General features: G+C 58.5%; 13 protein-coding genes across 13 annotated transcripts; 3 read left to right on the top strand and 10 right to left on the bottom strand.

The window, feature by feature from the left end:
* Nucleotides 1-5: 5 nt before the first annotated feature.
* L226DRAFT_469849 (kinase-like protein) lies at nt 6-1529 on the bottom strand (the record flags this gene model as incomplete). Its single annotated transcript, XM_067676254.1, has 6 exons — nt 6-133; nt 282-396; nt 458-582; nt 633-869; nt 926-1287; nt 1348-1529. The coding sequence occupies 6 exons, from the start codon at nt 1527-1529 to the stop codon at nt 6-8; spliced, it is 1149 nt and encodes a 382-aa protein (XP_067531210.1).
* A 1697-nt stretch (nt 1530-3226) lies between these two features.
* On the bottom strand, nt 3227-4063 carry L226DRAFT_469738 (ferredoxin; the record flags this gene model as incomplete). Its single annotated transcript, XM_067676241.1, has 5 exons — nt 3227-3373; nt 3439-3521; nt 3608-3717; nt 3773-3815; nt 3865-4063. 5 exons carry the CDS (start codon nt 4061-4063, stop codon nt 3227-3229), a joined length of 582 nt encoding a protein of 193 aa, XP_067531211.1.
* A 1602-nt stretch (nt 4064-5665) lies between these two features.
* On the top strand, nt 5666-8106 carry L226DRAFT_469894 (MFS general substrate transporter; the record flags this gene model as incomplete). The annotated part of the gene is made up of 12 exons (XM_067676260.1): nt 5666-5826; nt 5893-5919; nt 5971-5999; nt 6049-6097; nt 6174-6251; nt 6314-6398; nt 6472-6836; nt 6890-6924; nt 6980-7041; nt 7095-7287; nt 7588-7645; nt 7875-8106. 12 exons carry the CDS (start codon nt 5666-5668, stop codon nt 8104-8106), a joined length of 1374 nt encoding a protein of 457 aa, XP_067531212.1.
* On the bottom strand, nt 8029-9346 carry L226DRAFT_222447 (uncharacterized protein). The gene has a single exon (XM_067673006.1). It carries the CDS (start codon nt 9132-9134, stop codon nt 8421-8423), a length of 714 nt encoding a protein of 237 aa, XP_067531213.1. The 5' UTR covers nt 9135-9346; the 3' UTR covers nt 8029-8420.
* A 1163-nt stretch (nt 9347-10509) lies between these two features.
* On the bottom strand, nt 10510-12811 carry L226DRAFT_574533 (uncharacterized protein; the record flags this gene model as incomplete). Its single annotated transcript, XM_067685059.1, has 4 exons — nt 10510-10770; nt 10841-11635; nt 11688-12259; nt 12307-12811. The coding sequence occupies 4 exons, from the start codon at nt 12809-12811 to the stop codon at nt 10510-10512; spliced, it is 2133 nt and encodes a 710-aa protein (XP_067531214.1).
* A 650-nt stretch (nt 12812-13461) lies between these two features.
* On the bottom strand, nt 13462-14142 carry L226DRAFT_222712 (uncharacterized protein). The gene has a single exon (XM_067673011.1). The coding sequence runs from the start codon at nt 14025-14027 to the stop codon at nt 13677-13679; it is 351 nt and encodes a 116-aa protein (XP_067531215.1). The 5' UTR covers nt 14028-14142; the 3' UTR covers nt 13462-13676.
* A 726-nt stretch (nt 14143-14868) lies between these two features.
* On the top strand, nt 14869-15751 carry L226DRAFT_222595 (uncharacterized protein). The gene has a single exon (XM_067673008.1). It carries the CDS (start codon nt 15153-15155, stop codon nt 15654-15656), a length of 504 nt encoding a protein of 167 aa, XP_067531216.1. The 5' UTR covers nt 14869-15152; the 3' UTR covers nt 15657-15751.
* A 1794-nt stretch (nt 15752-17545) lies between these two features.
* Nucleotides 17546-19118, top strand: L226DRAFT_222630 (glycoside hydrolase family 61 protein A). The gene is made up of 7 exons (XM_067673010.1): nt 17546-17838; nt 17894-17982; nt 18047-18430; nt 18497-18583; nt 18639-18665; nt 18722-18757; nt 18813-19118. Exons 1-7 carry the CDS (start codon nt 17784-17786, stop codon nt 18828-18830), a joined length of 696 nt encoding a protein of 231 aa, XP_067531217.1. The 5' UTR covers nt 17546-17783; the 3' UTR covers nt 18831-19118.
* Nucleotides 19119-20094, bottom strand: L226DRAFT_222551 (uncharacterized protein). Its single transcript, XM_067673007.1, has one exon. The coding sequence runs from the start codon at nt 19982-19984 to the stop codon at nt 19406-19408; it is 579 nt and encodes a 192-aa protein (XP_067531218.1). The 5' UTR covers nt 19985-20094; the 3' UTR covers nt 19119-19405.
* A 265-nt stretch (nt 20095-20359) lies between these two features.
* On the bottom strand, nt 20360-21577 carry L226DRAFT_469797 (uncharacterized protein; the record flags this gene model as incomplete). The annotated part of the gene is made up of 2 exons (XM_067676250.1): nt 20360-20775; nt 20839-21577. The coding sequence occupies 2 exons, from the start codon at nt 21575-21577 to the stop codon at nt 20360-20362; spliced, it is 1155 nt and encodes a 384-aa protein (XP_067531219.1).
* A 611-nt stretch (nt 21578-22188) lies between these two features.
* On the bottom strand, nt 22189-23313 carry L226DRAFT_469863 (uncharacterized protein; the record flags this gene model as incomplete). The annotated part of the gene is made up of 2 exons (XM_067676257.1): nt 22189-22718; nt 22773-23313. 2 exons carry the CDS (start codon nt 23311-23313, stop codon nt 22189-22191), a joined length of 1071 nt encoding a protein of 356 aa, XP_067531220.1.
* Nucleotides 23314-23917: 604 nt separating this feature from the next.
* L226DRAFT_574537 (uncharacterized protein) lies at nt 23918-25042 on the bottom strand (the record flags this gene model as incomplete). Its single annotated transcript, XM_067685060.1, has 2 exons — nt 23918-24441; nt 24499-25042. 2 exons carry the CDS (start codon nt 25040-25042, stop codon nt 23918-23920), a joined length of 1068 nt encoding a protein of 355 aa, XP_067531221.1.
* A 546-nt stretch (nt 25043-25588) lies between these two features.
* L226DRAFT_554743 (DnaJ-domain-containing protein) lies at nt 25589-26523 on the bottom strand (the record flags this gene model as incomplete). The annotated part of the gene is made up of 4 exons (XM_067683019.1): nt 26274-26523; nt 26209-26223; nt 26051-26154; nt 25589-26009 (listed from the first exon to the last, which is right to left on the bottom strand). The coding sequence occupies exons 1-4, from the start codon at nt 26403-26405 to the stop codon at nt 25589-25591; spliced, it is 672 nt and encodes a 223-aa protein (XP_067531222.1). The 5' UTR covers nt 26406-26523.
* Nucleotides 26524-26627: the final 104 nt, after the last annotated feature.

The following is a 26627-nucleotide window of genomic DNA, read 5'->3' on the forward strand; positions in this document are numbered from 1 at the left end:
ATACTTCAGGATTGGAACCAGTTGTCTGTCAACAAGTCCGAAGCCGTCGCTCTCTGGGACGGGTCGAACACAAAGCATCGGTGCATAAAAGCAGCCGTGGCGCCGATGTCCTGGTCATCAAGTGCCAAATTTCCTCGTAGCACTTGGACATCTTGGAGATGTTCCTCAAAAGTTGACGCAGCAGTCGTGCTGGTACGATGTACACCTGAAACATGATTGTTGTTGGAGGGATTTTCGAACATAAGAAAACTGATGCGCACTATCGGCCTTGAAGAGTTGACTCTGGAGGTCTCCGGACATCGTGCAGGAGGGAAATGGGCCAAAGTAATGCATCATTTGCGACAGATGCGCCTGATTTCGCTCAGACTGGCTATGCGCGCGGTCGAGCTGAAAAAGCTGGCGATCGAACAGGAGGCAGTCAGCTGATTTGACCAGTAAGATATCTTCGTAAACGAACCAGACATCCGACAGCCCATATGTCGACCGGAACCGAGAATGGTTGACCAAGAACCGTCTCGGGTGCTCGCGAAGGAAGAGGAGTTTCAAGTGGCTTTCCACACGAAGTCTGGTCTATTGAAATAGCTGTGCTGCGTCAATTGCTGGCAAGTCAGACATCAAATCGAATGACCCACCGGAACCATAATCCGCTACATGAACACGCAACTTGTTGAGCCTCTGCTCAGCACCAAGGTTTCCTAGAGGCTGCGACTTCACAACTATCGGGGGCACTGAATATTCTCCGCCGGACGGGACAGCATAGGGAGTCTCCACGGGATTCGCCCTAATGTATCGTCCAATACGCTCAGACAGTGGCTTGATGTAGTCATCGGGATCGAAATCGATCATCAGGTTGTGGCTTTGCACATCTACTCCGAGTCTGCCGTGAGGAGCTCAACATCGCGACGGAGCCTAACATGAAACGCACCTCCGTGTACGAATCCAAGCTGGTGGATCAAAGCAAGACCTGACAACGCCTGCCGAACAACACGTTTGACGATATCAAGTGGGAAGTGGCGTGGATGGAGAGAACATTGCAATTGGCGCAAAGTTGCGCAATAAGGTCGAAGCGCCATGCAATAATGCCCTCCGTGCACGCTCCGTATGTAGAATGATCGCCAGAACTCTACGCAATACTGGAGGGAAGGATGACCCTCACATTCTGGGGAAGTTAGTTTGTCGAACACTTCAAACTCGTAGCATTTCTCATGCGGCTCGTCTGACAAGATTCCCCACGTTGAGTTGGCCGTCATTACTTTGACCGCCGCGTAGCATTCAAAATCTTGCGACCTGAGTATCAGGACAATCAGCCTATATGTAACGCATATTGCTCGCCACCGTGGTACTCACGTATCCTTTGCTAACCATACGCTGGAGCTCCCGCCCCAACCAAGCTTGCGGACAATCTGGAAGTCCTCTCCGACTATTTCTCCGACTTGAAGGGGGCAATACCCGGTCCCCTCCTGAGGGGTCTGGAGAAGGTTCTCCTCGCCATGGAAGAGGTCGTGAGGATTGATCGTGATCGTTGACATGGTGTGACGGAGTGGTTTTTTGGAGGGCGATGATGCTCGGTACGGTGTCACGGCTAAGGAAGAGTGGTGCGTGCTGCTATGCCCTCCACTACTTATATGGATTTGTTGGATCCACGTGTTCGCGAGCTGTGCCTTACGAATGGGCGCGGCCTCATGGCAAGATCTGATAGTAATAGTGACAGTCCTCTACCGGTCTGTAACAACCACGGGAAAATGGAACGCACTGGTATTGCACCACCCGCAACCGTTGTACTATCCTTCCCTTTATCTCTTGTTCTTACCCATCCCTTACCCGCAACCTCACGGTGGACAGGGTCTCGGAAGCTGTAAAGCGGTCACTCCGTGACCCGCCCGTTACACACACTAACGCGAGCAAGGGAAAAGGAACATGCCACCGGCTAGTTACGCCGCAGGTATATGCAAGCCCCGTGTCCGCACAAGAACGACTCGCAGCAAGCGGTCATAGCGCGAAAGGGAGGGCACTGTATAAAAAGTATGCCCCCAGACGCACAGGAGCCCGTTCCCTATGGCCCGGGGGGCACGCCCGTGAGGTGAGTCATTAAAAACTCGCTCCTCCTCGCTACGAGTCTTAGACTCTCAGGTGACACTTCAGTACTCTTCGACTTCGTGGCGTGGCGGGAATCGTCGGCGCAGTGCAATCACACGGGGAAGACGCTGGTAGTGGCGCAGTCAGGGAGCAGACGATCGAACCGCAGACTCGTCTGCACCCCGTTGTGCCTGTCCTTGATAATGGAGGCCACGGTGTGGGATGTGAGCACGAACACGGCGGCGAGACGCGCCATTGGCACGCACCTCGCCGTCGTTCCTCGCGTTCTGCGAGCCCTTCGCCAGGAGGGAGGCGATGACGATCAGGGAACCCGGGAGCGTATTCCTCGGCGCCGGTGACATACGGATTTCCCGATACACCCTCGTCTGTCGGCCCTTCCGACCAAATATCGACGGCTAGAAGCACTCACTGATATCGTCCTCCATTGTCGAGGTATCTACCTGTCCAGGATCGCCGGAGACTTCACAATGTTCTCAGCCACCTCGTTCGCCGCGTTTTGCTCGTGGACGGATCGTACGTGAGGATCCCCCGTGCCGGTCATGACGATCTTCCGGGGAGTGGGAAGAAGGCCGGAGTATCACGCCCGGCATGTCAATCTTGGACTGGAAGAGCCTGACGGGTCAGTATTCAGTGGCGACGATGGTCAGATAACTGCGTGCATCATACCGTTTTGCGATCATGAACGAATCGTGGTGGAATCGGACCCATAGCTCGACCCTATCTTCTAGGTCCTGGGATATCGCTCCCTGGTTTGGAGAAGAGAGTGGGTAGAAGTTCGCGTCGGATCCCGCACGAGACGCAGAACGATTCGCATGCACGTGAGCTAGAGGGCGTGCAAGCGATTGGACATGTCAGTGCAGACTTGGGGCCACACGCAGATCGTTCAATGTCTTGGCAGGCCTATTGAGCATTCACATGAACCTATGTGAGGTCCTGGCAAAATGAGGAGCAGACCATAGGATTAACATGTATACGCATTAGCAGGACGAGTAAATACGAAGAATAATTTTGGCAGTCCCAACAGGCCGCGCCAGCCACTCTAGCTAGTGATGTGTCGGCTTCTTCCCTACAGCGTCCTCCGCATCAGCCACGCACACTCGCGCTCGCGCAGAGGATTGCAACACACGCACTACGCACCATCGACGAACATATTCCGTGTCGCCGCCGGCAAGGTGGCGGTCATCCCGTCCAAATCGCGCGTAAGGCGGACCTGGCACCCCAGCCGCGATGTGTCCGTGAGCCCAAACGCCATGTCGAGCATGTCGTTCTCGTCGTCCTAGAGAGATGGCGTGGGGGTTTACATCCGATGGGGTGCAACGCTGAAGCGTGAAGTGGACGGACCTCTGGTTCCGGTAGCTTGTCGTACGACTCGGGATCGAGAATGACGTGACATGTTGAACATGCGACGGAGCCCTCGCATGCACCTAGACGCAGCGCGAGAGGACGCAGGAGTGCGGCGCGGCGCGAAGGGTGGGTATATGACATGGCGGACGGCGATAGAGGGGCGCACCTTCGAGGTCAATGTCGTACTCGTGCGCTATACTGAGGATGTCGTCTCCTTCGTTAGCCTCCACCGTCTTGAGCAGATTGCCCTTCGAGTCCTTGAAGTGGACCTTGATCCTGCGCAGTAGACGAGTGAGTCAGACAACCGGCGCGAATCGGGTAACGCACATACCCTTCGCCAGGCTTCGGTCGAGTAACGCCTCCATGACACGAAGCTGCGAGATATCAGCAAACAAGCCATGACTCACGTGGAGGTTCGCTCACCTGGTGAAGAGTGAAAGTCGCGTGTCCGCGAGAAGACAGGGAGTGCTGCGCTTCGTGCAAGCCAAACTTGCGATGGAGCGTGCGATGAAAGACAGCGCTGTGGTCGTCGCAGGTGTATTCTGAGCGACTGTCGCTGCCCGAATGCAATCCTAGTTGGTGGGCAGGCAGCGAACTTGCCGACGAGTGTCCGAGCAGACATGTTGGTGGAAGCGATCCTAGTGGGTGGACGAGAGTAAAAGCGAGCCTCAGAATACCATGGGATAGAGGGAAAGAAGGCCAATGGAATCCGGAGACGGCGAGCGCAGAGTCAAGGTGCAATGCAAGGCAGAGGTTTGCAGCCGACACGATGCGTCAGTTCCAGCCGTAGATAGACGCCTGAATTATCTTATCTGCGGAAACTTGCCACCCACCGCCGGATGTCATTTGTCTCTGGCAACGCGCATCCATCCCAAGCTCTCCTTTCACTCGCGCTGTCAAACTACGGGTGGCGGCACACTCTGCGGTGTTTCTCATGGCCATGAGGTGAGTGGCCCCATTTTAATTATGGGAGAGTAATTCCCCGTTGGAAGCAGCTCGCGGCTTCCAAGACAACCCTGTTTCCTCCGGGGACATCAGATCTCAGACCTCTGCATGCCTCTTGCTGACCTACCGGCGAACTCGTGCTTCTCATCGCGCTTTCCCTGCATTAGGAACAGAGAAGAGCTGGAAGAGATGACGGATGAGGTGAAAGCGAGGTTCTAGCTGCCGTAGAGACACGCGCACGCTCGTACGATCAGATGCGCATCCCTCACGGGTGTCTGCTGGATTGACCAAGGATGGGCCGGGATGCGAGTATGGAAGGTTGCTCGCCGGATGCGCACCGCAAGGACGGCGTTGTGGGCAAACCTAGTGGGTAAACACCGCACATTCGCTCCGCGAGTGCCCTCTGTCGTTCGGCCATCATAGTCCACCGCGTCTGGACCACACGCAGGGCGCGCTCGGACAGCCTGCCCAGGTGCATCGGATGCCTAAGTGGCACGACTTCCGTACGTTCGTTTCAATGTTCGGTACATGAGCGATGACACCAAGGTGCAGCCTGAGAGCGAGCGCATCGGTATAACATAACAAGCTTTGCAGCAGTGCGACGCGCTCGATCACGATGAAGACGTTGCGATGTCGTACAGGATGAGCCGGGCAGGCCGAGCGAGTGTTGGGACGAGATGTGCGGCAAGCGGAGGTAGGCGTCGCATGGTGTCCGCTGACGTTACGAGATAGAGTACCGAGAATACCTGGATTGGGCAGAAGATCGCGACGGGTGGTTGCCGGCGCGGGCGGGCTGTTGGCACTCGAAACAAGCATCTGCGGTTCTTGAACGTAACACGGGGCAGGAAGAGCGAGACGTCCAACGCAGACCTTCTGGCCGCGGAGTGGCCGCAGGCGGGGGGTGCTGCAGCAGGATCCCGGCATGCTAGGGACCCACACGATACTGCCACGACCGCCGGGCATCAAAAGACAAGGTATGTTTCATGCAGGACGGAGGACGGCTGGGAGGGTACCGCGGCGCCGGGGCAGGGCTGCCTTGGGGAAACGTAAAAGCTGCGGGTACCGAAAGAGGAAGGGGGGATACGAGAAGATCTGACAGGGAAAGGGAACTTGCAGACGAGAACGAATGCTGGCCGCACGCCCACGCCTGATACTCATACTTATACTCTCCCGACCACCGTGGCTTCGCTCCCTGCCCTGTCTTCTCCTCCGCTCGCATGCCGCCTGCTCCAGCCCCTGCTTCCCGTCTCTGCTGCTCCTAAGTCTGCCGACGTCCATCATGCCTGCTTTCCACTCCGCCACCACCTCCTTCCACACGAGCACGACCATCTCCAGCCACAGTCGCAACGACCTCCCAGAAAAGGCCGCGGAGGACTTCAGGGCGGCCACCGCGACCCCGCCAGACGGTGGTCGCCCCGCGTGGCTCACAATCGCCGGGGCGTAAGTCGTTCACCCGACCTCTGACACCCGAACCTTGTTTTTAATCTCGTCCCGCGTCATGATCAGCTGGATGGTCCAGTTCTGTACCTTTGGGTAAGTCCTCCCCGCCTCTCTCCGCAATCAGCTCTCGACCCGTCCCCGCAGCTATCTCAACGCGTTCGGTGTCTACCAAGGTACGGCACTCCCTCGTCGCGTTCTCACCGTCTCACCCTGTCCGCACAGACTTCTACACCCGCCAGTTCCTCTCCCACGAGTCTCCGTCCGACATAAGGTCAGGCCCAATCTCCATTAAGTCATTCCCGCAGTCCCAATGGCATCTGATATCCTCCATCTGCCATCTGCCACAGCTGGATAGGAAGCGTCCAGCTCTTCCTCATGTACGCTCCGGGCGTGCTCGTCGGACATACCTTCGACGCCGGCTATTTGTAAGCCCTCTCCGCCCCTGTCTTCATCGGAGTCTCGGCGAATTGACCTGCGTCCGCGCCAGCCATCACGTTCAGATCGCCGGGTCCATCCTGCTTGTGTTTTCAATATTCATGCTGTCCCTGACGCAACAGGACCACTACTATCAAGTGCGTACCCCCGCCCATCTGCGCCCGTGCATCCACACTCACACAGGCTTTATGATCTCCGCGGACCCCGCAGGTATTCCTCGCGCAGGGCTTGGGAGTCGGTCTCGGCGTCGGCATGCTCTTCATCCCTTCTCTCAGCATCGTCTCCCACCACTTCCGTAAACGGCGCGCCCTCGCCACAGGCATCGCCGTCTCCGGCGCGTCGTGCGGAGGCATCGTCTTCCCCATCATGCTCAACCATCTCTTCGCCATGTCCACCTTTGGCTTCGCGAACGGCGTGCGCACCAGCGGCGCGGTCATTGCTGCCTTGTTGGCCATCGCCAACTGCATCATGCGCACCCGCCTACCTCCAAAAGGCCGGACTCTCCGCGACACCTTCAACGTCAAGGTGATCCGGCATATTGTCAGCGACGGCGCGTACACATGGTCTGCCCTCGGGTAGGTGCTTACATCCCGCAGTGTCACTCTAGATCCTGACCAGATCCGCGCAGTGCCTTCTGCACGAACCTGGGGCTCTTCGTTCCATGTGAGCACGACTGCTGCAGACGCTGCCGGTGGGAACTAGAGCTAACGAGAACTAGTCTTTTACCTGCAGCTTTTCGCTGCGGATCACAGTGTCAACGCAACGGTGACGACGTACATCGTGCGCACACATGCCTTTGACAGCCTTCTGATAATGCTCACTCTGCGTCACAGCTCGCCATCCTCAATGCCGGCAGCACTCTCGGACGCACGATTCCCGTCGCGCTCGCAGACAAGCTCGGCGTGTACAACATGCTGCTGCCTGCCATGGCGGCCTCCGCCGCGCTCATCTTCTCGCTCTTTGGCGCGACAACCACCCCAGGCGTCATCGTCGTGGCGGTGCTTTTCGGATTTTCCTCAGGGGCATGTAAGTGCAGCGCCATTGAATGTGTGTGTGTTCCATGCATGGACTAACTGCTCTCTGCCTATGTATTTCATTACCCCCCGCCCACGCCACATCACACTACGCTCGCGCACCCACGGCCGCGGTTCCATGCGCCACGCCATAAATTATAATCACCGGATGTCTATTTGCCGGGCGTTCTCGACCCGATCCCCCTACTCTCCTTCTCGACCCTCCTGCGGGACTTTCGCCGCCGGCACGATCGCCTTCCTCGCCCACCCGCGCTCGGCATCGTCTCTGTGCGGAATGCGTCGCTAATTGCAGACGTCTCGCTCATCCCGCCCATGCTCGGCCTTTTGTCCCCAGACCTGAGCGAGCTCGGGTGCGTTCACACCTGCCTCCTTCGATTGAACCATAATCTTACAGGACTTGTCTGTCATTCATCTCCGCGTCCCTCGCCCGGGCTCGGCCACAACCACCCCATTCCATGCCTCGCGCGACATCTGCTCCGCCCTGCGCATGCATCGCTTCTCTGCCGCTGGGTATGTACCCACACGACGGGGAACTGCGAACTTGCGAACTCGCGAACTGCGTCACCGCCATGCACCCAGACTGCGGATGGGCCTCGCGTTCTCCCTCGTCGGCATCTCCATGCTCGTCGGGACGCCTATCTTCGGCGCGCTCCTGGGTACCGGCGGTAGCGCAGGAGGCCCGCTCGTGTGGTGGAAAGCTCTCGTCTTTGCCGGGGTAAGTACGTCCTCTCGAGTGCCTCTCCGTTCGCTTCCCCATCCGCTTTCGTGCCCTACGGCAGTTCGCCTCCGTACCCCCACTACTCCCGCGTAGGACGCTGCGGCGTCCCGTACGGCGCACGCTGCTCGGGTCTCGCGCTCCGTGCCTCGTGCCTTGCACTAGGTTGCCCCTCGCATCGCACCGTTCGCATCTCAAATCTCGCATCTCGCCTCCCGCGTCTCGATCTCATGCCTCGGGCACTCCCATGCGCGGTGCCCTCGGCAAGCCGGCGTCCTTCTTCTCTTCACTTCCCTCCCTCCTTGCATTGACATTTCGCATCTCGCGTCTCGCATCTCGCACCTCTCAAACAGAGCTCCCCTTCTGATCGGTCTTCTCCCCACAGGTCTGCATCATGGCCGGCGTCGTCTTCATGGCCATCGCGCGCACCCTCTTCGTGCGCCGCCAGCAGCATTCACATCCAAGTGCAGGTGCCAATGCCAACTCAAGTAGTCCAAGTTCGCATCCACGCACAGAACAAGCACACCGTCCACGAAGTCACAGCCAGAGCCAGAGCCAAAGCCAAAGCCAGCGCCCCAGCGCCAGCCCCAGTTCGCACACGCTCGCACAGGTCTAACACGGGCGACGGACGCTCTTCCCACCCGGAGCCTCGAGGCGCGGCCGCCAGCCCGAGCTCGATCGACTCTTGGAACCTTGGCTGCGGAGATGAACGTTTGAACATGTAATGCACACGGATGACGGACGGACGGCAGACGGCGGACGGTAAGACGACGGACAGCGGGCGACGACTGCCCCGGCAGCACCCCATACACGGGACTCTGGGACTCTGACTCTGGGGATGACGACACGGCGATACGGCGATCCTGCACGACGACACGATCGGAGTGACGACGACGAGTACGACGACGATAGGCGATACGACGGGCTCGGCGACACGCGGTGGAGCGTGTCAATGGGGGGAAGGGGGAGGGAACGATGGAACGAGCTAACGGACTGTGACGAACTCGAACGAACCTAAGCTTATTGTTGACCGTGCGGATGCGCGATCTGCGGCTGTCGCTGTCGCCATCGGCCTGCGTGTACGTACGTACTTCTACTGTACTGCACATGACACGACGATGCATGCCTTTACAGTGTACCCGTACGCTACAGCAGATTGATTGTATGTAGGCGACTCTTCTCTGCTTGTATCATCGTCGGTCGTGCCAGGAGAGGAGAGGAGTAATATGTATATCCGCCGTACGTCCGGCCCCTTCATCATACCGCTAGCATAGTATCGACTACTCTAAACTACTCTAATCCACTGCCCATTGAATCGACTACATAGCACTCGGACTGTCCAACACGCCCGGGAGCACTATCACAGCCGTTAGAGCTCCTCGCCCAACTTAAAGCCCACGTAGCAGTACGTACGCAATACAATCCGCTAAACCCTCTCCTTCGACGCACTGAATGATGAATGCAGAGCTCCAAGACAGCCAGAAGACTAGCCATGCGTTCGTTCGACCGACGAACTCGAGCTCGTTACTCATCTGCGCAAGGACGTCTGTATGTATGTGCTGTATGTATAAGAGCGAAGACCCGTCAAACACAGTACAAGGCTCAAGCTACCAACAACACCACGAAGCCACCTGCCAGCCCTCGAGGCTCGAAGGCTCGAAGCTCTGAAGCTTGGGAGCACACGGCGCTCCGTCGCGCCGTCCCAACTCGTCTACGAGCTCTCTATATCCGTCCCGTACGTACGTACATCCATCCACCCATCCATCCATCCAATGATCCATCCATCCCAGTCCCGTATTCAATCCGAGCCCCCAGTCCCCGAGTCCCAACCCGGAGATCTACGCGTACCCGTGCAGCGTGCAGGCATGCTGCGAGCTGTCCGGGTCTCGCTCCACTGCGGATCCCGATTCCCTGCACGTACGCCTGCCTGGATGACACATGTAGCCGGCAGGCGAGTCCTGGAGTACATAGCGAGGGTGAGTGAGTAACATACGCAGTCGGTACTGTATGTACAGCAGCCAACCCAGCACCTGGCAATATATCATACGCTAGAGCGAGCACACGCCGCAGACTGTTCGAAAGAACACAGGGAGTCGGAGCGGGAGAGCAGGGCCACGATGACCAAGAAACGTCAACGTCAACCTCACACGACGACCGCGCGAGAGGGAGAGAGAGCATCCAAGGGACCCAAAACGCAGGCGACAGGACGCCGTAAGTTACGCAAGACCGCATATGAAACTCAACAGAGCCTGACCGGGGTCACGTCGAGAGCAATGCAACGAAGCCACGAACCTTACGAAACCGAGCCACAACCCACGGGCCACGGCCCACCGGGGTGCGCAGCGCACAACGAGCCGACCGACCGCAGAGCTTCGCGACGTCATGCGGATCTCCCCTCTCTCACGACGAGAGCAGCGGGTACCCATGCCCATGTCCCCTGCGCACGCCACGAACGTGCCATCGCCAACCAGCTCGGGCCTGCACCAAACGGACGGATGCTCACGTCCGCTGGGCCTCGGCCTCCTCGTCCAACCGTCCGACGACAAACGCGCCCTCGACCGGGACCGAGTGCACGCTGTCCGTGACGTGCCTCCACGCGCCGACGATTGCCTCGCCGCCGACGACGTACCCGCGGAAGACGTACGTGTCGCGCTCGCGCGGGTCCGCGGGGGCGCGCACGAGGACGACGAGGCCGTCCCAGGGGCGGACGCGGCCGTAGATGCGGAAGTCGCGCCACGCGAGGGCGGGCGTGCGCGGTGTCTGCGGCGCGGTGAGGGGAGTGCTCATCAGTATGTACCAGGTAGATATGGATATCGAGGAGCATGCTTACCTCGCCCGTAACGATCACATCCACCACGCCATCGCACCTCCGCTCTACGTTCCTGTCCGCCCCGCCCGCCATGTCGGAATCTTCGATATCGCCCGCCGTGCTCCCGTCCGAGTCGCTCGGCGCGGCAGAACACGAGTACACGCTGGCGTCGTCCGCTTCTGTGTCGGCGTCTGCTTCAGCGTCCGAGTCGAAATCCGCAGAGTGCTCGGAGTCGACCTCGCGGGCAACGCGCTCGAGGAACTCCTCGAGGTCCGTGTCGCGCCCGAGAGCGTCCTGTACAGCGCGGCGGATGCGCTGTATGCGTGCGTCGTCCTCTTCGTCTTCCTCCATGTCCTCGTCCGCATCGCAGTCCCCGCACTCGCACCCGCTGTCGCCCTCGCACCGACACCCCTCGCGCATGTCCACATCGGCACCCGTCCTCCTCCTCTCCGCCGCACGCGCCTCCTCCCTGCTCCTCCTCTCCGCGCACAGCGCACACGTCTCGTCATCATGCGCGCCCGCCCTCCCCGACACGAACGTCTCATACACCCACTCCTCGCCGCGTCCCTTTCTGCGCACACCGAGCCGGCGGCCCTGCTCACTCACCGTCCAGAGCTCCGGGTGGGGAAAGTCTCTCGCGAAAAATGCGTTCATCACATCTTCCTCGGCGGGCATCGGGGCGGCGGGGCTGACACAGTGGTGCTCGCGCAGACGCATGTAGAGCGGGGCGGAGGCGCTGGTGATGTTGGGCTGCTCGAGGTCAGGGCCAAAGGAGCCGGCGGTGACTGCGCGGAAGTAGTCGTCCACGTCTGGGTCCTATCGGACACGGGGTGAGCTTGTGAGTATACACGAAAGAGAGGAGACGGACCAGGAAGCGGCCTGCCCAGAGACCCGTGAGGGAGCCGGGGGCGTAAGCAGGGACTTGGGGGATGTTGTCTGACCAGGGATTGTAGCAGGCGCGCCATCGATTCCAGTCGCTATCGTGACGTGAGCTACGAGCATGAGTTGGAGGGCGTGCAGCGCGAAGGTCGCCAAAGGCGAGGTAGTCGGCGAGGGTGGGACCACGGGCGCCGATCTGGTCTGCTTCTGCGCGGTCAATGGGGAGGATGTCGGGGGAAGGGTACTCTTGGGGCTGATGCTCGAGGAGGGCGACATAGAGGAGCTTCGCAACGAGGCCAATGGGAGGCTCTGCGAGGATGAGGTCGTGGTCGTAGTGTATGAAGGAGTGTTTGATGTACTTGGGCTCGCGATACTGAGGGTAGAAGCCGTGGGGGGTGAGGACGGAGTGGTCGCGGAGGACGTCTGGGGAGAGACGGAGGGGGAAGGACCAATGTATGTCTGGAGCGAGGAAGGGAGGGTAACGGAAGTTGTAGACGGCGTAGGGGCGGATGAGGGACTGGAGTTGGTTGCGTTCAGCGGGGGAGTGGGCGGCAAGACGGTCTTGAGGTGGGTTAGCGAGAGGAGAGATAACAGGAGAAAAGACGGACCTGGGGTGAGGGAGTACCAGTAGAGCCAGAGGGCAAAGGCGTTCTCGCGGGACTCGGGGGGCCAGTTGTGGGAGCGGTCGCGTCCGTGCCAGAGACGGTTGAGGACGTAGCGCTCGATAAGGTCAGGGAGGCCTGCCCAGGCGAGTTGTGCAGCATTCATGCCGTCATTCTCGAGACAGAGGGCAAAGGCGCGGTAGAGGTCGTCGACGCAGAGGTGGCCGCGGCGGATGCGCTGGAGGGATTGGCAGTTGCGGACGAGCTGGCGGGCGAGGGCGAGGGAGTAGGAGGCGTGCTGGGAGAAACGACGCTGTGCAGCGTGGTAGTCGAACTTTGCACGGAATATGCGGGCGTAGAGGTGAGCATTACGTGTTATCGAGAGGAGGCTGTAGAGGTGGGAATGGGCGGAGAGGAGGGGGACGAGGGCAGCGGGAGGGCCGAGGTTGTGGGCAGTTGCGAGGTGGAAGGCGACGTGGTCGAGGACGTCTGGGGGGAGGCTGGTGAGCATGGGGAGGAGTGGGAGGAGGCATGGTTGGCGGAGGGAGCAAGACTTAAGGATGCGGCGTCGGAGTGGCAGACCCTCCTTCCTCTTTTGGCACGGCGAGTCCAGCTTTGATCGGCGACTTGGCCCGGCGCTTCCCGGCAATGCACCTTCGCGGGAGTCTGCGTGCGTCCGGCGCTCTCGGCGGCGTCTCCAGGTCCTCCCGCGACTCTCTTTCTTCCAACTGCCTGCACAACACCACGCCCCGCTGCGTACAATCGGCTGTACTCCCTACACGCATCTCCCTCACCTGTCCTCTTCTCACACCTCCTCTCTCGGCCCTTCTCTCGGCGCTCCGACTGGCCCCATGGCCACCTCCTCGCCTTCTTCCGCCCTTCCTTAGCCACTCCCTACTATCAATAGCACCTCTTCCGTTCCGCTCTTGCTCACGCCCGACCCCCATTCCCTCGCCCCCATAGCGGAACAACCGAGTAAATTGTCCACAGCGATCTCCGACTCGCTCTCCCACTCCGACGCCCACTACGCTCTCCCATTCTCTCCTGCGCTCATCCTCGCTTCCTCACGTAACACCCGCTACCCCACTCCCTCCTCTCCTCTCGGTCTCACTTCCTCCCGTCCACACTTCCCTTCCCTTCCCCCCCACCACGTTCATCAACACCCTGCACGCCCAACTCTCCCGGGATCGCCCTCAACCACATATGCACAGCTCACATCCTACGATCTGCACTCCACAGCTCCCGATCCCACATCGGTCTTACCCCGAGAACCTGGTACCACTCCGGCTCTCTCCGCAAACCTTAATAAGTCCCTCTCCTCCCACCCCTCCTCGCTGTCTCGGCCTCACAGCATCTCCAGCTCCGCCTCTTCTCATCTATCTGTCAACCCCCACATACCCGGTCCTCAGATAGCTGCCATCCCGACTTTCGCACAACCTTTCCAACGAGCCCACACGAAGCTCCCCTCGATAACGCACAGTGCCAGATTGGCACCCGCAAAATACGGGGCGCTGATATCGCGATTTCATTCCATCATCGCACTTATCATCCCAGCTCCTTCCCCCACCCTCGCATACTGTCCGCAGGCTCAGGATCTCGCCCGTACGTACCGAGTCCCACACACCAGGGCCACTCCTTACCCATCTGCAGCAACTCCTCCTTCCAGCACGCCACAAGGCCGACACATGACCCGCGCACGTTGCGCCCCCGGATCCCTGCATCTGCATCGACGCAGGCCCCTGCCGTCCTTCCCGATCGTCCAACCCTGCGTCTGCGATCCATCACGCCCTGCCTAAAGCCTCTCCTGCACAACTACAGACACCGCCCCAATCTGCCGTCCTCAGATCCCGAGCCACACCACCACCACCACCGCCTCGCCCACTGCAAACCCAAACCTTGCTATTTCGGTTGCTCGTCTCTTGCTTCTCCTCCTGTACTCGTGCCCCACCGTGTCGTGATGTCCGCCGACCATCTTCGTGTCTGGTCTTTGTTCTTTCGCCCGAGGCCATACCGTGCCGTCAACGTTGCTCTTCGCGTATCTGCATGTCGTGTCCGCTCGCTGCATGTCTACTGTCCCGCGCTGCGAACCTACCCCTTCGTGACCTCTAGCGGTCGCTCAACCGAGACTCCAGCTTCCACAGTAGCACTCCGACCGCGACCTCAGGACCCAGTGTCAACGGAAACGGGTACAGGAACAAGGAACAGTCAAGTTTACAATGACCTGGACCACGGCTATTCAATCCAAAGTACACGCATAGGAACGTTCGTCAGCCTCTCCTGTTGAGGCCCACGACTCATACGTGATCCCGTACAATCCAATATCAATGTCATGACGCGCTTCTTGTCCGATCTTACTCCCTCTGCGCCTCGCATAAGAGCGAGGTACGTGTCCGTCCCCATGTCAGTCTCGTGTGAGCACACGCCTCCAGCTGCCATAGACGAGACGCGGTCATGTGACCCTCTCTCCTCCTGACGCGTCCTTGACCACCGTTTCTCCCGTCGCTTCCACTAGGTCCACATGCTCCTCTCTCCTCCCTAGCCTTCACTATGTATCCCGTATGCATGACTAGACCCGTATCGCGGCCCCGCTTGCCGGAGATGCCGGTCGGTGAGAACGCAACGCCCACAGCGCCAAACACGGCCAAACGCAAGACATAGGCAGCGCGCGTCGACGCGTGGGCACCGGGCGGCGGCGTCCTCGCCCCTCCCAACCTCTTCTCTTCCTCTGCCTTCCTCTCTCTTGTTCTTCCCCTTCCTCTTCTCGCGCCCGCCTCCACCGCCTCCCTGTGCATACACACAGCCATCGCCTCATCCCACATAGCACAGGCGAAGCGTGCCACCCGCAACCGCCCATGGCAGGGGCACAAAGCAAGCCATCCCGTTGCTTTGTCCTTCTCCCCCGTTATCTGATCGGCCTAAGCGGTCCCTGCCCTGCTGGCGGAGTGCGAACCTTGCCTCGCGCGCGTATATATGCCCCTCGGGCCCGCCGACCCCTCTCTCCCTCCTACCGCCATGATCTCGAGCTCGGAGCTGCACGTCCAGGTACGCCACCCACCCCCGTCCCATCATCCATCCACCCATCCCTCGTCCCCCGTCCCCTCCTTCAGTTCGCCCTTGCTCACTCGTGCTCCCACTCGTTCTCCTTTGTCGTTCCGCGTCGCCCGCCACAGCCAACTGGGGTGCAGGTATGCAAGCGTGCAATGTGTGTGTTTGTCTTGAGATCTAGCCACGACTTGTCTCTGGCTATGCTGCCCTGCACCAAGTTGCAGTGGCATATGGACTGTTCCTCGACCCTCAACGTCAACGCCGACTCTCTAGAGTTCTCTGTGCCTGCCGCCACCTGCCGCCACAGCTGAAACTCGACACTCGGTACTCGACACTGGACCCTTGGCGACACTCGGCACTCGGCACTCGATATCCAACACTCGGCGACACTCAACGCTCTCAGCTCTGACACCCGCCACCGGCCACAGACATCGACATCGACACAGCAACGGCAGCCACGCTTCTCACCCCCCGACAGTCGTAGCCGGGTGCGGTGCGATTCAACACGCGGGCGAAGACACGCAACAGGGCGCACGGACGCCGACGCCAGGCCCCACGTAGCCCCAACCGGGCGGGAGCGGGCCCGCAAGACGCGTCTGGCAGAGGGGAGGACAACTGGCTGAACGAGGTTCCCGGGGCAGTGTCGCGCAGGCCTTCTCGTGGCCCCCGGGGTGAGTACCCGCTTGCGCTGCCCGTTGTTGTGTGGTAGGAGGGAGGAGGTGGGGTGGAGGAGTGGAGGAGTGGAACGGGCAGCGCGGCGGGGAAACTAACGTGCGCCACAGTCGGTGAGTATTGCTTTTGTTTGTTTTGCTCTCAGTTCGTCTTTCTACGGCGGCGGGTGTGGCGGGTGGGGCGTGCGGACGATCTTGGTGTTTCCTGCTGTACTTTGCACTCGCTGTAGTCTCCGTCGTGTTTTTGAGTAAATCTATGCCTTCTCTGTATGTCGTTGCAGTCTTTGAAGTGAAGGCTCCCTCGTCGTGCGGAAGACCAACGGAAGACGAGTCCAATACGAAACTGCAACCACCGGCAACCCGGACCGCACGGACCGCTTATCGGTAAGCAGGCCTAGACTTCATGAGCGCTTCGGAGGAAGTACGCGAGTGGCGCACCCTTCAATCCCTCGAGCTCCTTGTCCCCGACATCAATTCGACGATTCACAACTATTGTCTTGAGAATTCGGCGGCTACTTGGGTGAAGGTATATCTGAGCAGTATGGCACTCACACCCCGTCGTGACAACCGCTCGTACCCCGCTCGTGCATCTTCCAAGCCCTCGCAAGGCTCTGAATCCTGATACTGAATGAGTCGCGTCTATTTCGCATTCGGACGATACTACAGCCACATTAATTGATCATAGATAAGTCAAGAACGCCTCTCAGGATACCAAGGCTGAACACATTACTGGCAGTAGTAGTATATGTAAGTCGGACCCTTGAGAACTACTTCTGCCGAGCACGGGTATGACACCATCTGCAGGTCTCCTCAGCGTGCTGCGATTCTTCACGATGCCCCACAGCAGGATTGTCCGAATTCCCGAAGTTCTACAGGACGCCTGCTACCCCGCCCTTCTCCAGAATTTGCTCCACCTTCCTAACGCCTAAAAGACGGGCGTCCGTCTTCCCCGCCTTGGCCCCGCCGTTGTCGTTGTCTAATCTTGCCCACCTCAAGCGCGTTCGTTCGCGTGCACTAGCATGTATGCGACGAGCCTCGACCTCATGTATGGTTGTCCACACCCGGACGCGACAATTCTGGCTATTTTCCGGATAATCTTGCAGACTCGTGATAGGACACGGCTCAGCAGCATGAGCCTCCCGGATACGCCATCCCATTCATTCAGGTGAGCTTCCATGCCAAGCCTCTGCCTCGGATTAAGCTCGCCGCCTTCAAGTTCTTGAAGCTGAGCGAACTTGAGTTACAGAATTGCGACTTGCGGATCCGTGCCTCACTAGTAAGGTCTCTTACCATAGGCCAAGGATCACACGCTAACAAACTGAGGCTCGAAAACAGAGATAAGGTCGATATTCGTCACTGGTACTCTGCACTCTCGGATAGGTGGAAGGATGTTCCTCGGTTGCCTTTTCTATGGTCGCGGCGTTGCGCTGAACCCTCTTACTGATGGTCTCCGTCGTCGTCAACACATTCTACAGATCATGTGGTGCCGTCTACGAGGCATTTACCCCGCGCATCCGCCGCCGCAGCGGCCTCCGTGGACGCGCAATTGGCTCACTTCTCGTCCTGCAGCCCGGCACAGCAACCCACGCGTATCCTGGACTCGATCCGAATGCATTCCAAGACTCATGACGCAACATAGGGTCTACGACAACGCGGTCCGTTGACACGCAATATCCGGACGGGACGAACTTCGGCGACAGTTGCGGAGCTATAAGTGCTCGTCCCGAGTCGAGGCATCCCTCAGGTCTCGCCTCTCCACACACCAAGATGCTTGCGCCAGTCGTCGCCCTCCTTGCCCTCGCCTCCCAGGCGCTCGCCCACTGTGCGTCGTTTCTTGGTAGTTGATTCGTCCGGATTGGCTACTAACGCAGGTCTAGACACCTTCCCCGACCTCGTCGTTGGTGGCGCCAAGTCCGCTGACTGGGTCAACATCCGCCGCACCAACAACTACAACACTCAAGCTCCGGTACGCGTACCTACTGCCGGGGTCATACACGTGTCCATATTCACCGCTCCTACTCTCCAAACAGGTCACCGATGTGAAGAGCGCCGACTTCCGCTGCTACACCTCTGAGACGCAAGCGACCGCAACGACCGCCACCGTCGCCGCGGGCTCGCAGCTCGGCATCTGGGCCGACCAGGCCGTCTACCACCCGGGCGTCGTCAACGTCTACATGGCAAAGGCGCCCAGCGGCACCGACGTCGCGAGCTGGGACGGCTCCGGGAACGTCTGGTTCAAGGTCTACCAAATCTCCGCGGTGACCGACGGCGGCAAGACCATCTCATGGCCCGCGCAGAACCAGGCCGGATACACGTTTACCGTCCCGAAGAACCTGCCCAGCGGCCAGTACCTCGTCCGTATCGAGCAGATCGCGCTGCACGTCGCGCAGACCTTCGGCGGCGCACAGTTCTACGTGAGTATTGCTTCAGAACTTTATCCGAGCCACCCGTGGATAGTGCTGAGATGTACATGCTTTAAGATCTCGTGCGGACAGATCAATGTTACCGGGGGCGGAAGCGGCACGCCCGGCCCCTTGGTTGCCATCCCTGGCGTCTACACTGGCAATGTGAGTCCCCCTCTGCCGTATGTCTTCGACCAGTGCTCACAGGAACCATGTGCAGGAGCCCGGTATCCTCATCAACATCAACGTGAGTAGTGTCGTTGCATTGCTGCGTCGTTACTAACGTTGGCTTCTCGGTTGCAGTACCCAATCCCTGCCAACTACACTCAGCCTGGCCCTGTAGGCATATTCCTGCTTGTGTCAATCGTAAACGTAGCTAATACAATGATTACAGGCTGTCTGGAGCGGGTGAGGAGCTTAGCTGCATCCTCCGATTGTACATACATTCCGTCACAATACATCTCGTGCACGTTCCTAGCCATAACACTAGTAGCAGATGAGATGAGGAATCAGACGGGAACCCAATTGCCCTTGGACGCCTCCGAGTTCCTCTTCGCCAACGCCGCGCATAACTTGCAGAAGGTCAACCTCTGATGCACCCTCCCTTGGTTCCAGCGGACCGTCACATAGCAGCGAAGGACTAGCTCCTGCCTACATCCCTCGCACTCGAAGAGCCGAGCGTTGGCAGGCGGCGCGTCAAGGACATGCAGGGGCACGAATAAGCCCAGGCCGCGCTTGTCGAAAAGGTCCTTCACTGCGCGTGTATGGTACGTGCGAAGGTAGCGAGCAGACTGCTGTTTCAGGAGAGGGAGATTGCGCCGGTTGATACAACCAGCGCGTAGGAAATTGGTGTACAACTGCGCTATGAGCTCCAGGTCGTGCGCCGCGTACTTGAGGAGCATCCTGGGTAGCGGACGCTGCAGCCACATGTTCGGATTAGAACCCGTCTTGTGGAGCGCGACGACGACGGCTTTTGGCAGTTCTCGGTCAGTTCAAGTAGTATTGGATGCACTCCGGACGCTGTGGCTCGCCGTCTTTTCTGTTGTTGATACCACGCGCCTTGAGACAAGTGTCTATCCCACACACTTGATGTATGCCCTCGAACTCGGCGGGATTGCGTGAGATGTCCATCTGCATTTCCCTAAAGTAGCCCCTCGAGAGCCGCTGTCTCCTGACCGCATCCGTCTCCCCACGCACACTCGGGCGCGATACAACCTCTACGAGTTGCAGGTCCAGCACACCGCGTAGCTCGACGCCATATGTCTCCCGGAGTTCAATAGCGTCTGCTCGCCCGTCCCACATGAGCTTCATCACCGCCTGATTCTCGAGCAAGTCGAAGAGTGGCTTGAATGCCGGATGGGAGGGGTCCTGGAGGGCAAGGGCGTCGATTAGGAAGACGGACCTGGCGTCCACATCCGAGATCGACACAATGCTGAGGACGCCAGTGGTACGCGCTATATCGCGAGCTTCACAGTCGACTACGAGGATCGACGCATTAGAGAGGGCCGTTACTGCGACCGCGATAGACTCGTATGTCGAGCAGAGGGAGTAGTATTGGGGAGCCATGGATATTGATGTTGCGATCTGGATGGCTAAACGGTCGAGGGCCCCGCCAGTATGTCTGGAGTTTGAGAGTAGAGAGACCTCCGGAGCTCTGTCAACGATAGGTGTGCATGAGTGTGGGCAAATGGTCGAAAGGCCTCGAAAGAGCGTACCTGATATACGGTTCCGACTGAGCTACCGCAGCACACCGGTCGCCAATGCCGAGCCCCGCGCTTCTGTGTACACGAGATTAATTTAGGAAGAGGTAACTGGCACGGCTTCAGAGGCATGCAGGATGGGACACGAAGCATCCCGTCATTTTCCATACAACGTCATCCCAGTTTTGACACAGCATACGATACAGTTCGCAGTGTCCGGCGAAGTCTGGCCGCTTGAGCTTCAGATGTCATTAAAAAATCCACTAGTTACCTTTCCAACGTAATCGAACTCGATCTGTAGTTTTCCGAGACCGTCCAGACGCTCCATCCACATTTTAACTGCGATCCTTAGTTGCTCTCTCTTCGTAATGGGCAGCGTGCTCGCGTCTGCCCGGATAATGATGCAGACACGGTGCAGCCGAGGGAAACTGCGCGTCAAGTAGCTGTCTATCGGGGACGCCAGGAAGGCATCCAATTCGATAACCGAGTCTAGATCCTGCGTCGCATCGAAGCGGAGGACCACCTCGCAGAGACGGGGTGAGTCCATGGAGTACAGCATCTTGTATAGCTGATACCATCGCTGTGGCCCACACAAGTCCCATCCAACGTCGAGGGTGCGAAGGGCGGTGTATCGGGTAATGAAGGCGACATCCCACTCTGTAGCAGCAAGTGTCAATGTTCGCCACGACGTGCTATATAGTTGTGACAAGGATCGCTCACTTCTAGTTATGCTCTCCAACCTCTCTATGGTCAGAGACTCGACGTATGGACCGAAGCCATTGAACACGACTTCCGAGTTCTTCGAGTCTGCAGGCAGCACCAGTGCCCGTAGCGTATCCGCAGTCAACGTCCGATGAAGCCACTCTACAATCGTCGTCGTACTGTCCATGGAATAACTTGGGGAGGCACGGAGGTAAGTGAGTCGTGGACCGCTCGTCTCTCGTGGCGGCGGATTCCGCTTGGAGTACCTTGGACCCGTGAGCAACGTCACCGAGCGCAGAGATAGGCGTGACAGGTTGGGAAGAGCGCAAAGTATCCCCTGAACATGTTCCCGGTCGGGATGTGTTGTCTCGTAGAGTGAGAGCTCTACGACGGCCGTGAAAGCTACCAGCTGGGTATGGACCGCCGCGGGAAACGACATGTACTGGAATGATACCTGGTGGGCGCAGATCCCTGTCAATCTCGGTAGAGAGATAGCGGACTTGATGAGAGCGTCTGGATAGGCTGCCAACACCTCGGACTTCGGCGAAAGTTTCAGGTGAGTGATATGACTCCGGAACGGTTCCGCCTCCAGGTGGTCCAAGACCTCGAAGTCGACGTAGGAGAAGAGGTAGTATTGGCTGACCGGCAGGAGCCTTCTGCATGCTAACGAGCAGCTTTTCAGTGTATGTCCATCTTCTGATAAGCAGGCCATGATCTGCGCGAGTAACTCCGCCGGAAGAGAAATGAGGGTTGTCATAGGGTAAGGTGTTGATGAGAGGTGGGAAGTGGCGCGGGTTCGTTCAAGGTAAGTCACTTCGAGAACTTGATTATAGCTACGCCCAGCGCGATCCGCAGTGGTTAGACTGAAGCCCGGATGGTAGACTAAATCGGAATCAAATACTGCGCCGTCGAGCAAGCCAGGGAGGGACCTTGGACTTGACATAGCAGAGAAATAAGTCCACGTCTCATCGCCGAGAGAACAACGACACGTACGATTGGTAGGTCAAACGTCGAGGAGGACCGTCTGACCATCGTCGGCGCGCGTGCAAGTTGCTCGCTAATGAACTCTGCTTTAGGGCCGGACGATACTCCTCTCTCAGTGATGTAAGTATGAGTAAATGTGGCTGTGCGGGTAAATAAGTGAGTATGCCAGCAACTCGAACTTACGTGGGCCCGGCCGCCACTGGCGGTGGCTCGCAAGTACACGAGTTCCTTGTATGTAACTTCCTCCATCTCCATACCTTGGTGGCCGGAGCAGTCTACTCATGACCCTGCTGTGGAACGGCATAATAGCAGTTTATCCGCGAACCCTGTGCTTCCTTGGATCTTCGTACAACGCCTCAAGGCCTCAAGCCTCAGCCTCAGGCCTCAGGCCGAGATAGGTACCCATTCGCCAAGGACCTCCTCCGAGTTCCGCCGTGCAATGAGATGGCACAGCCGGCACAACGTCAACCGCTGCTCGACTACCCTGTCACCCTGTTCCCCAACCTGAGGCTCAGGTTTTGCGGACGAAGCTGCATCACCGGACTCCGCGGTCTTGACACCCGCAGCCGCAGTCGAGAAGCATAGCAGCGACAGCACCCGCCCGCACCGGGCGCACTCGAACCGAGGTGCGCCGTCCTGCGGGGGTGTCAAGACCTCCAGCGGGACGAACTTGCACAGGTCCAGCTGCGCATGCTTGGCCCTGAGCTCGCGGGTGGGATACACCTCCATGTATCGTGCCGACATCTCCTTTAGGGCCTCCAGGTGGTCCAGGTATTGACCCTTCTTCTGGAAGCGTGCGAAGACTTTAGCGATAAGCTCGATGTCATGTGCGGCGTATTCGAGGAGGGCGGGTGGGAGCGGCCGCCGCATCCACATCTCGGTGCGGTCCTGCGCATGCATTGCCACCACATCGTCTTGGGAATATCAGTCCTCCGTGTATGTAAAGAAGGCAGCGGAAGGATACTCACGATTCTTCCCTCCACCTTTGCCGACAACCCCGTACAGCCCCGCGCAATGGTCGAGGCCGTAAAGACGATGAATCCCTTCCAGCGCATCGGGATCATCCCTGAGTTCGTCCTTCATCCTCTTGAAATAGTCCGCCGTGTGGCCCTGCCTCCACCCCTTATTCTTCCTCCGTCCACGCTGTGCGACCTCCACGAGCTGGAGGTCCAGCACGCCTTCCATCTGGACCCCATACGCCTCCACCATCTCGAAGAAGTCCGCTCTCCCGTCCCACACGATCTTTGTGATGTCAGTTCGGCGCAGAAGAGAAAGCAAAGGCGCGAGCAGCGGATGGCTTTTATCAGGGAGAGCGAGGACGTCAAACAGGAAGATACGCGACGCTGTCCAGTCCCCGACGGTGATGATGCTGAGCGCGCCACCTGGCACGCCGATGTTGCGGCCTTCGCAATCGACGAGAAGGACAGAGGAGCTGGACAGCTCCGTCACTGCCTGAGAGGCAGCCTCGTAGGTGTCGCAGAGAACGTGTGGAGTTTTGACTCCGGGCATGGTAGCACCTCTCTGGGGGAATGGATGAGAAGATGTGGTGCGGACTCGAGTGCACTCACCGTCGTCTACCGTGTGGTCATCGCGCCTACCGCAGCACGCATACGGGCTGCGGCAAGTCATATGCAGCGTGCAGAACGTGTGGTAAGCTCCTGGTACCAGTCGTGGGAACGTATGAAGGAGGGGTTCTACTCGTGGGTCATTGGTTGAAAATAACCTGGCGGCTGGAGGGATTAAAGGCGGGGTTCTCAAATCTGTGCACGAGGTTACCGGTTAAGAGTGGGTTGCCCTTCCATGAGCGTCATGGAGAAGTCCACAATTGTGGTGACCGTCAAGTGCGTTCTGCATCGGTTTGAGCTATTTACGCCCACGAGACTTACTCCTGCACCAAGGATGAATCAGCGCTCAGCATCTGGCTCTGTAGCAAAACGATAGAGACCCACTTAACTGGGAAGTTGGCGTGCCGATGGCGGATGTATAGTCCGTTCGTCCGTTCTTAGCGTGTATCATTCAAACAAGAAATCACTGACACAGTCCCCTACTTCCGGTCTACACTGCGCTCCCAAGCCCAGCCCCAAGATCGCGCATCCCTACAGACACGCTCCACTCAATCGGAGATAGCCACCCACTCCCCGAGGTCCGCCTCCGACTTCTCTCGAGCAACGAGATGGCATAGCCGACACAACGTCAGTCGCTGCTTTGCCACCGTATTGTCCTGCGCCTCGGGCTCGGGCTCGCGTTCTACGGACGGAGCTGCGTCGTCCGCATCCACGATCTTGACACTCGCCACGGGCGCAGTCGAGAAAGACGCCAGGGACAGCACACGTTCGCACCGTGCGCACTCGAACCTTGACACGCCGTCCTTCGGGGGTGCCAAGACTTCCAGCGGGACAAACTTGCACAAGTCCAGCGGCACATGCTTCGCTGTGAGCTCGCGAGAGGAGTACACCTCCATGTAGCGCGCCGACATCGCCTTCAGGGCCTCCGGGTCGTTCAGGTACTGACCCTTCTTCTGGAAGCGTGCGAAGAGCTTGGCGATGAGCTGGATGTCGTGTGCGGAGTATTCTAGGAGGGTTGGTGGGAGTGGCCGCTGCAACCAGACGTCGGTGCCATGCTGTGCCACCACCTCGGCTGTGGTTGTACACGTCAGAGCGCATCAAAAGTAAGTAGGAGGTATGAAGCACTCACAGTTCTTTCCTTCTCCTTTCTTTATCAGCCTGTATAGCCCCAAGCAGCGCTCGAGACCGTATACACGGTGTATGCCTTCCAGCGAAGCGGGATCCGCGGTCAATTCGTCCTTCGTATCCTTGAAGTAGTCGATGGTATGATTCCGCCTCCACCCGTCCTTCCTCAGCCTCCGTCCACGCTGCACGACCTCCACGAGCTGGAGATCCAGCACGCCTCCCATCTGCACTCCGTACGTCTCCGCAATCTCGAAGGAGTCCGCACGCCCGTCCCACATGACCTTGGTGATGTCAGGTCGGCGAAGGATAGAGAGGAACGGAGCGAGGAGTGCGTGCGACTTGTCGGACAGAGCAAGGACGTCGAATAAAAAGAGCGGAGACCCCGACCGGTCTCCGACAGCGATGATACTGAGCGCACCGCCTGGCATCCCGATGTCGCGTCCTTCGCAGTCGACGATGAGAGTAGAACATTGGGACAACTCAACTACTGCCTGTGACGCAGCTTCGTAGGTGTCGCATAGGATATATGTGGGTTCATCTGCGGCCATGATGTGATAGGATGGTTGTTACTGTGTGAGGTTTCTGGAGGTTGGCGGGATGAGAGGAGGGGCCGTGTAGTAGAGCATACTCACCGCGCCGCCATTTAACTAACATCCATACTGGACATGCTGCAGCACGCGACCGCAGACTGCAGCGAGGAGTCACGCTGCGGTGCGTCAGTCGCAGCTACCTACTGAATCTTGAAGCAGCCGTGATGACAAGAGCGCAAGTAAGAATGTCGCTGTGGCGGTCACCCTACGCTCTTCAGAATCCAGTGAGTTGCACGCTTTCAGGGCCCAGAACGGGAACTCGCAGCGCACAACCTACCGTGACTCTTCCAGCGCATGTCTCCGGGCACCGATCTCCTACCACAGAGTCCTGGGAAGACACGCAGTGCCTGCGGTCTAAGTGCATCGCATTACAATGTCTGCAACAACATGAGTCAGAGAATATGGATGCGTCTTCTGGAAAAGAACACACCTACAGTACAAACCGTGCTGAGTCGATGGTATCTATCTAAGTGATGGCCGTCCAATTCTCGTCTATGCTCCGCCCTATGACGCACTTGCACTGAAGCCGTGCCCAATAGACGCAATAAGGAGTATCAGCGCAGCGACCTGAACGGTCCGTACAAGCATCGACTCTCGCGCGACATGATCCGAGTCCGTTGGTCCTTTATGGGTCGGCAGCGGTCCTCTCCGGCCTGTCGCACGCTGCACATTTGGGTTCGAGAACGGGTTCGGACCGCTTTGCGCCTGTTGCTGGGCATGTGTAAAGCGCGACGCTCCGGGAGGAGGAGGAGGAGAATAGCGTCCCGTATTCGGGCGTCGGGAGTACTCCCATGCATAGGTCGCTCCGCGTCGACGGCCTTCGTACGACCATTGGGCCTGGGCTTCATGGTGCGTGTGGGGGTGCACTGATGTATATTCTACGGTTTGTTCGCGATCATAGGCTCGTCTACGAAGAGAGGGACTACTGAGGAGATGGGGGGGATCCGCGGAAAGGCCTGGACGTACCGTTGGCGATCATCTCCCAGAACCGCATATGCCTCGCTAACCGCCTGGAACTTGCCCTTTGCAGCTGGGTCCTTGTTCACGTCCGGATGGAACTGTTTACTGAGCTATTCGGCTTAGCCCGGTGAGCGTGGGGCATGTAAGTACGTGCAGAAGCTTACCTTGTAGTAGCTGGCCTGCACGTACTTGAGCGCAGTTTCTTGGAAGGAAAAAGCGATATACACACTTTGATTTGATTCTTGGTGGCGTTTCTGGGTATGCCGAGTGTTTGGTAATGCCCGGTCCTGGAACATGACACGCTGAACTGCCGGCTGCCGCAGGCGGATTGGCGTGCGAAAGCGCCTGGTAAAGATTGCATGTTCGAGGAGAAGAGTCCGCAGCTGTGCCCAGATAGCTACGGATGGTTCAGCATAGATGGAGCTGGCGAATTGGCGTAGTCCTCCACCCGGGACTCGGGAGCTGAAAGGATGACGGCAGGAAGCAAGTCGAGTTTATCTTATCAGACAGACACGGGTTGACTATCAGGTAAGTGGGATATTGGCCGATAACCCGGGATAACCTAATAATTATGACGTTGATG

The sequence above is a fragment of the Lentinus tigrinus genome (assembly GCF_003813185.1).
Source record: "Lentinus tigrinus ALCF2SS1-7 unplaced genomic scaffold L226scaffold_35, whole genome shotgun sequence".
In the NCBI taxonomy this organism is placed as follows: Eukaryota; Fungi; Basidiomycota; class Agaricomycetes; order Polyporales; family Polyporaceae; genus Lentinus; species Lentinus tigrinus.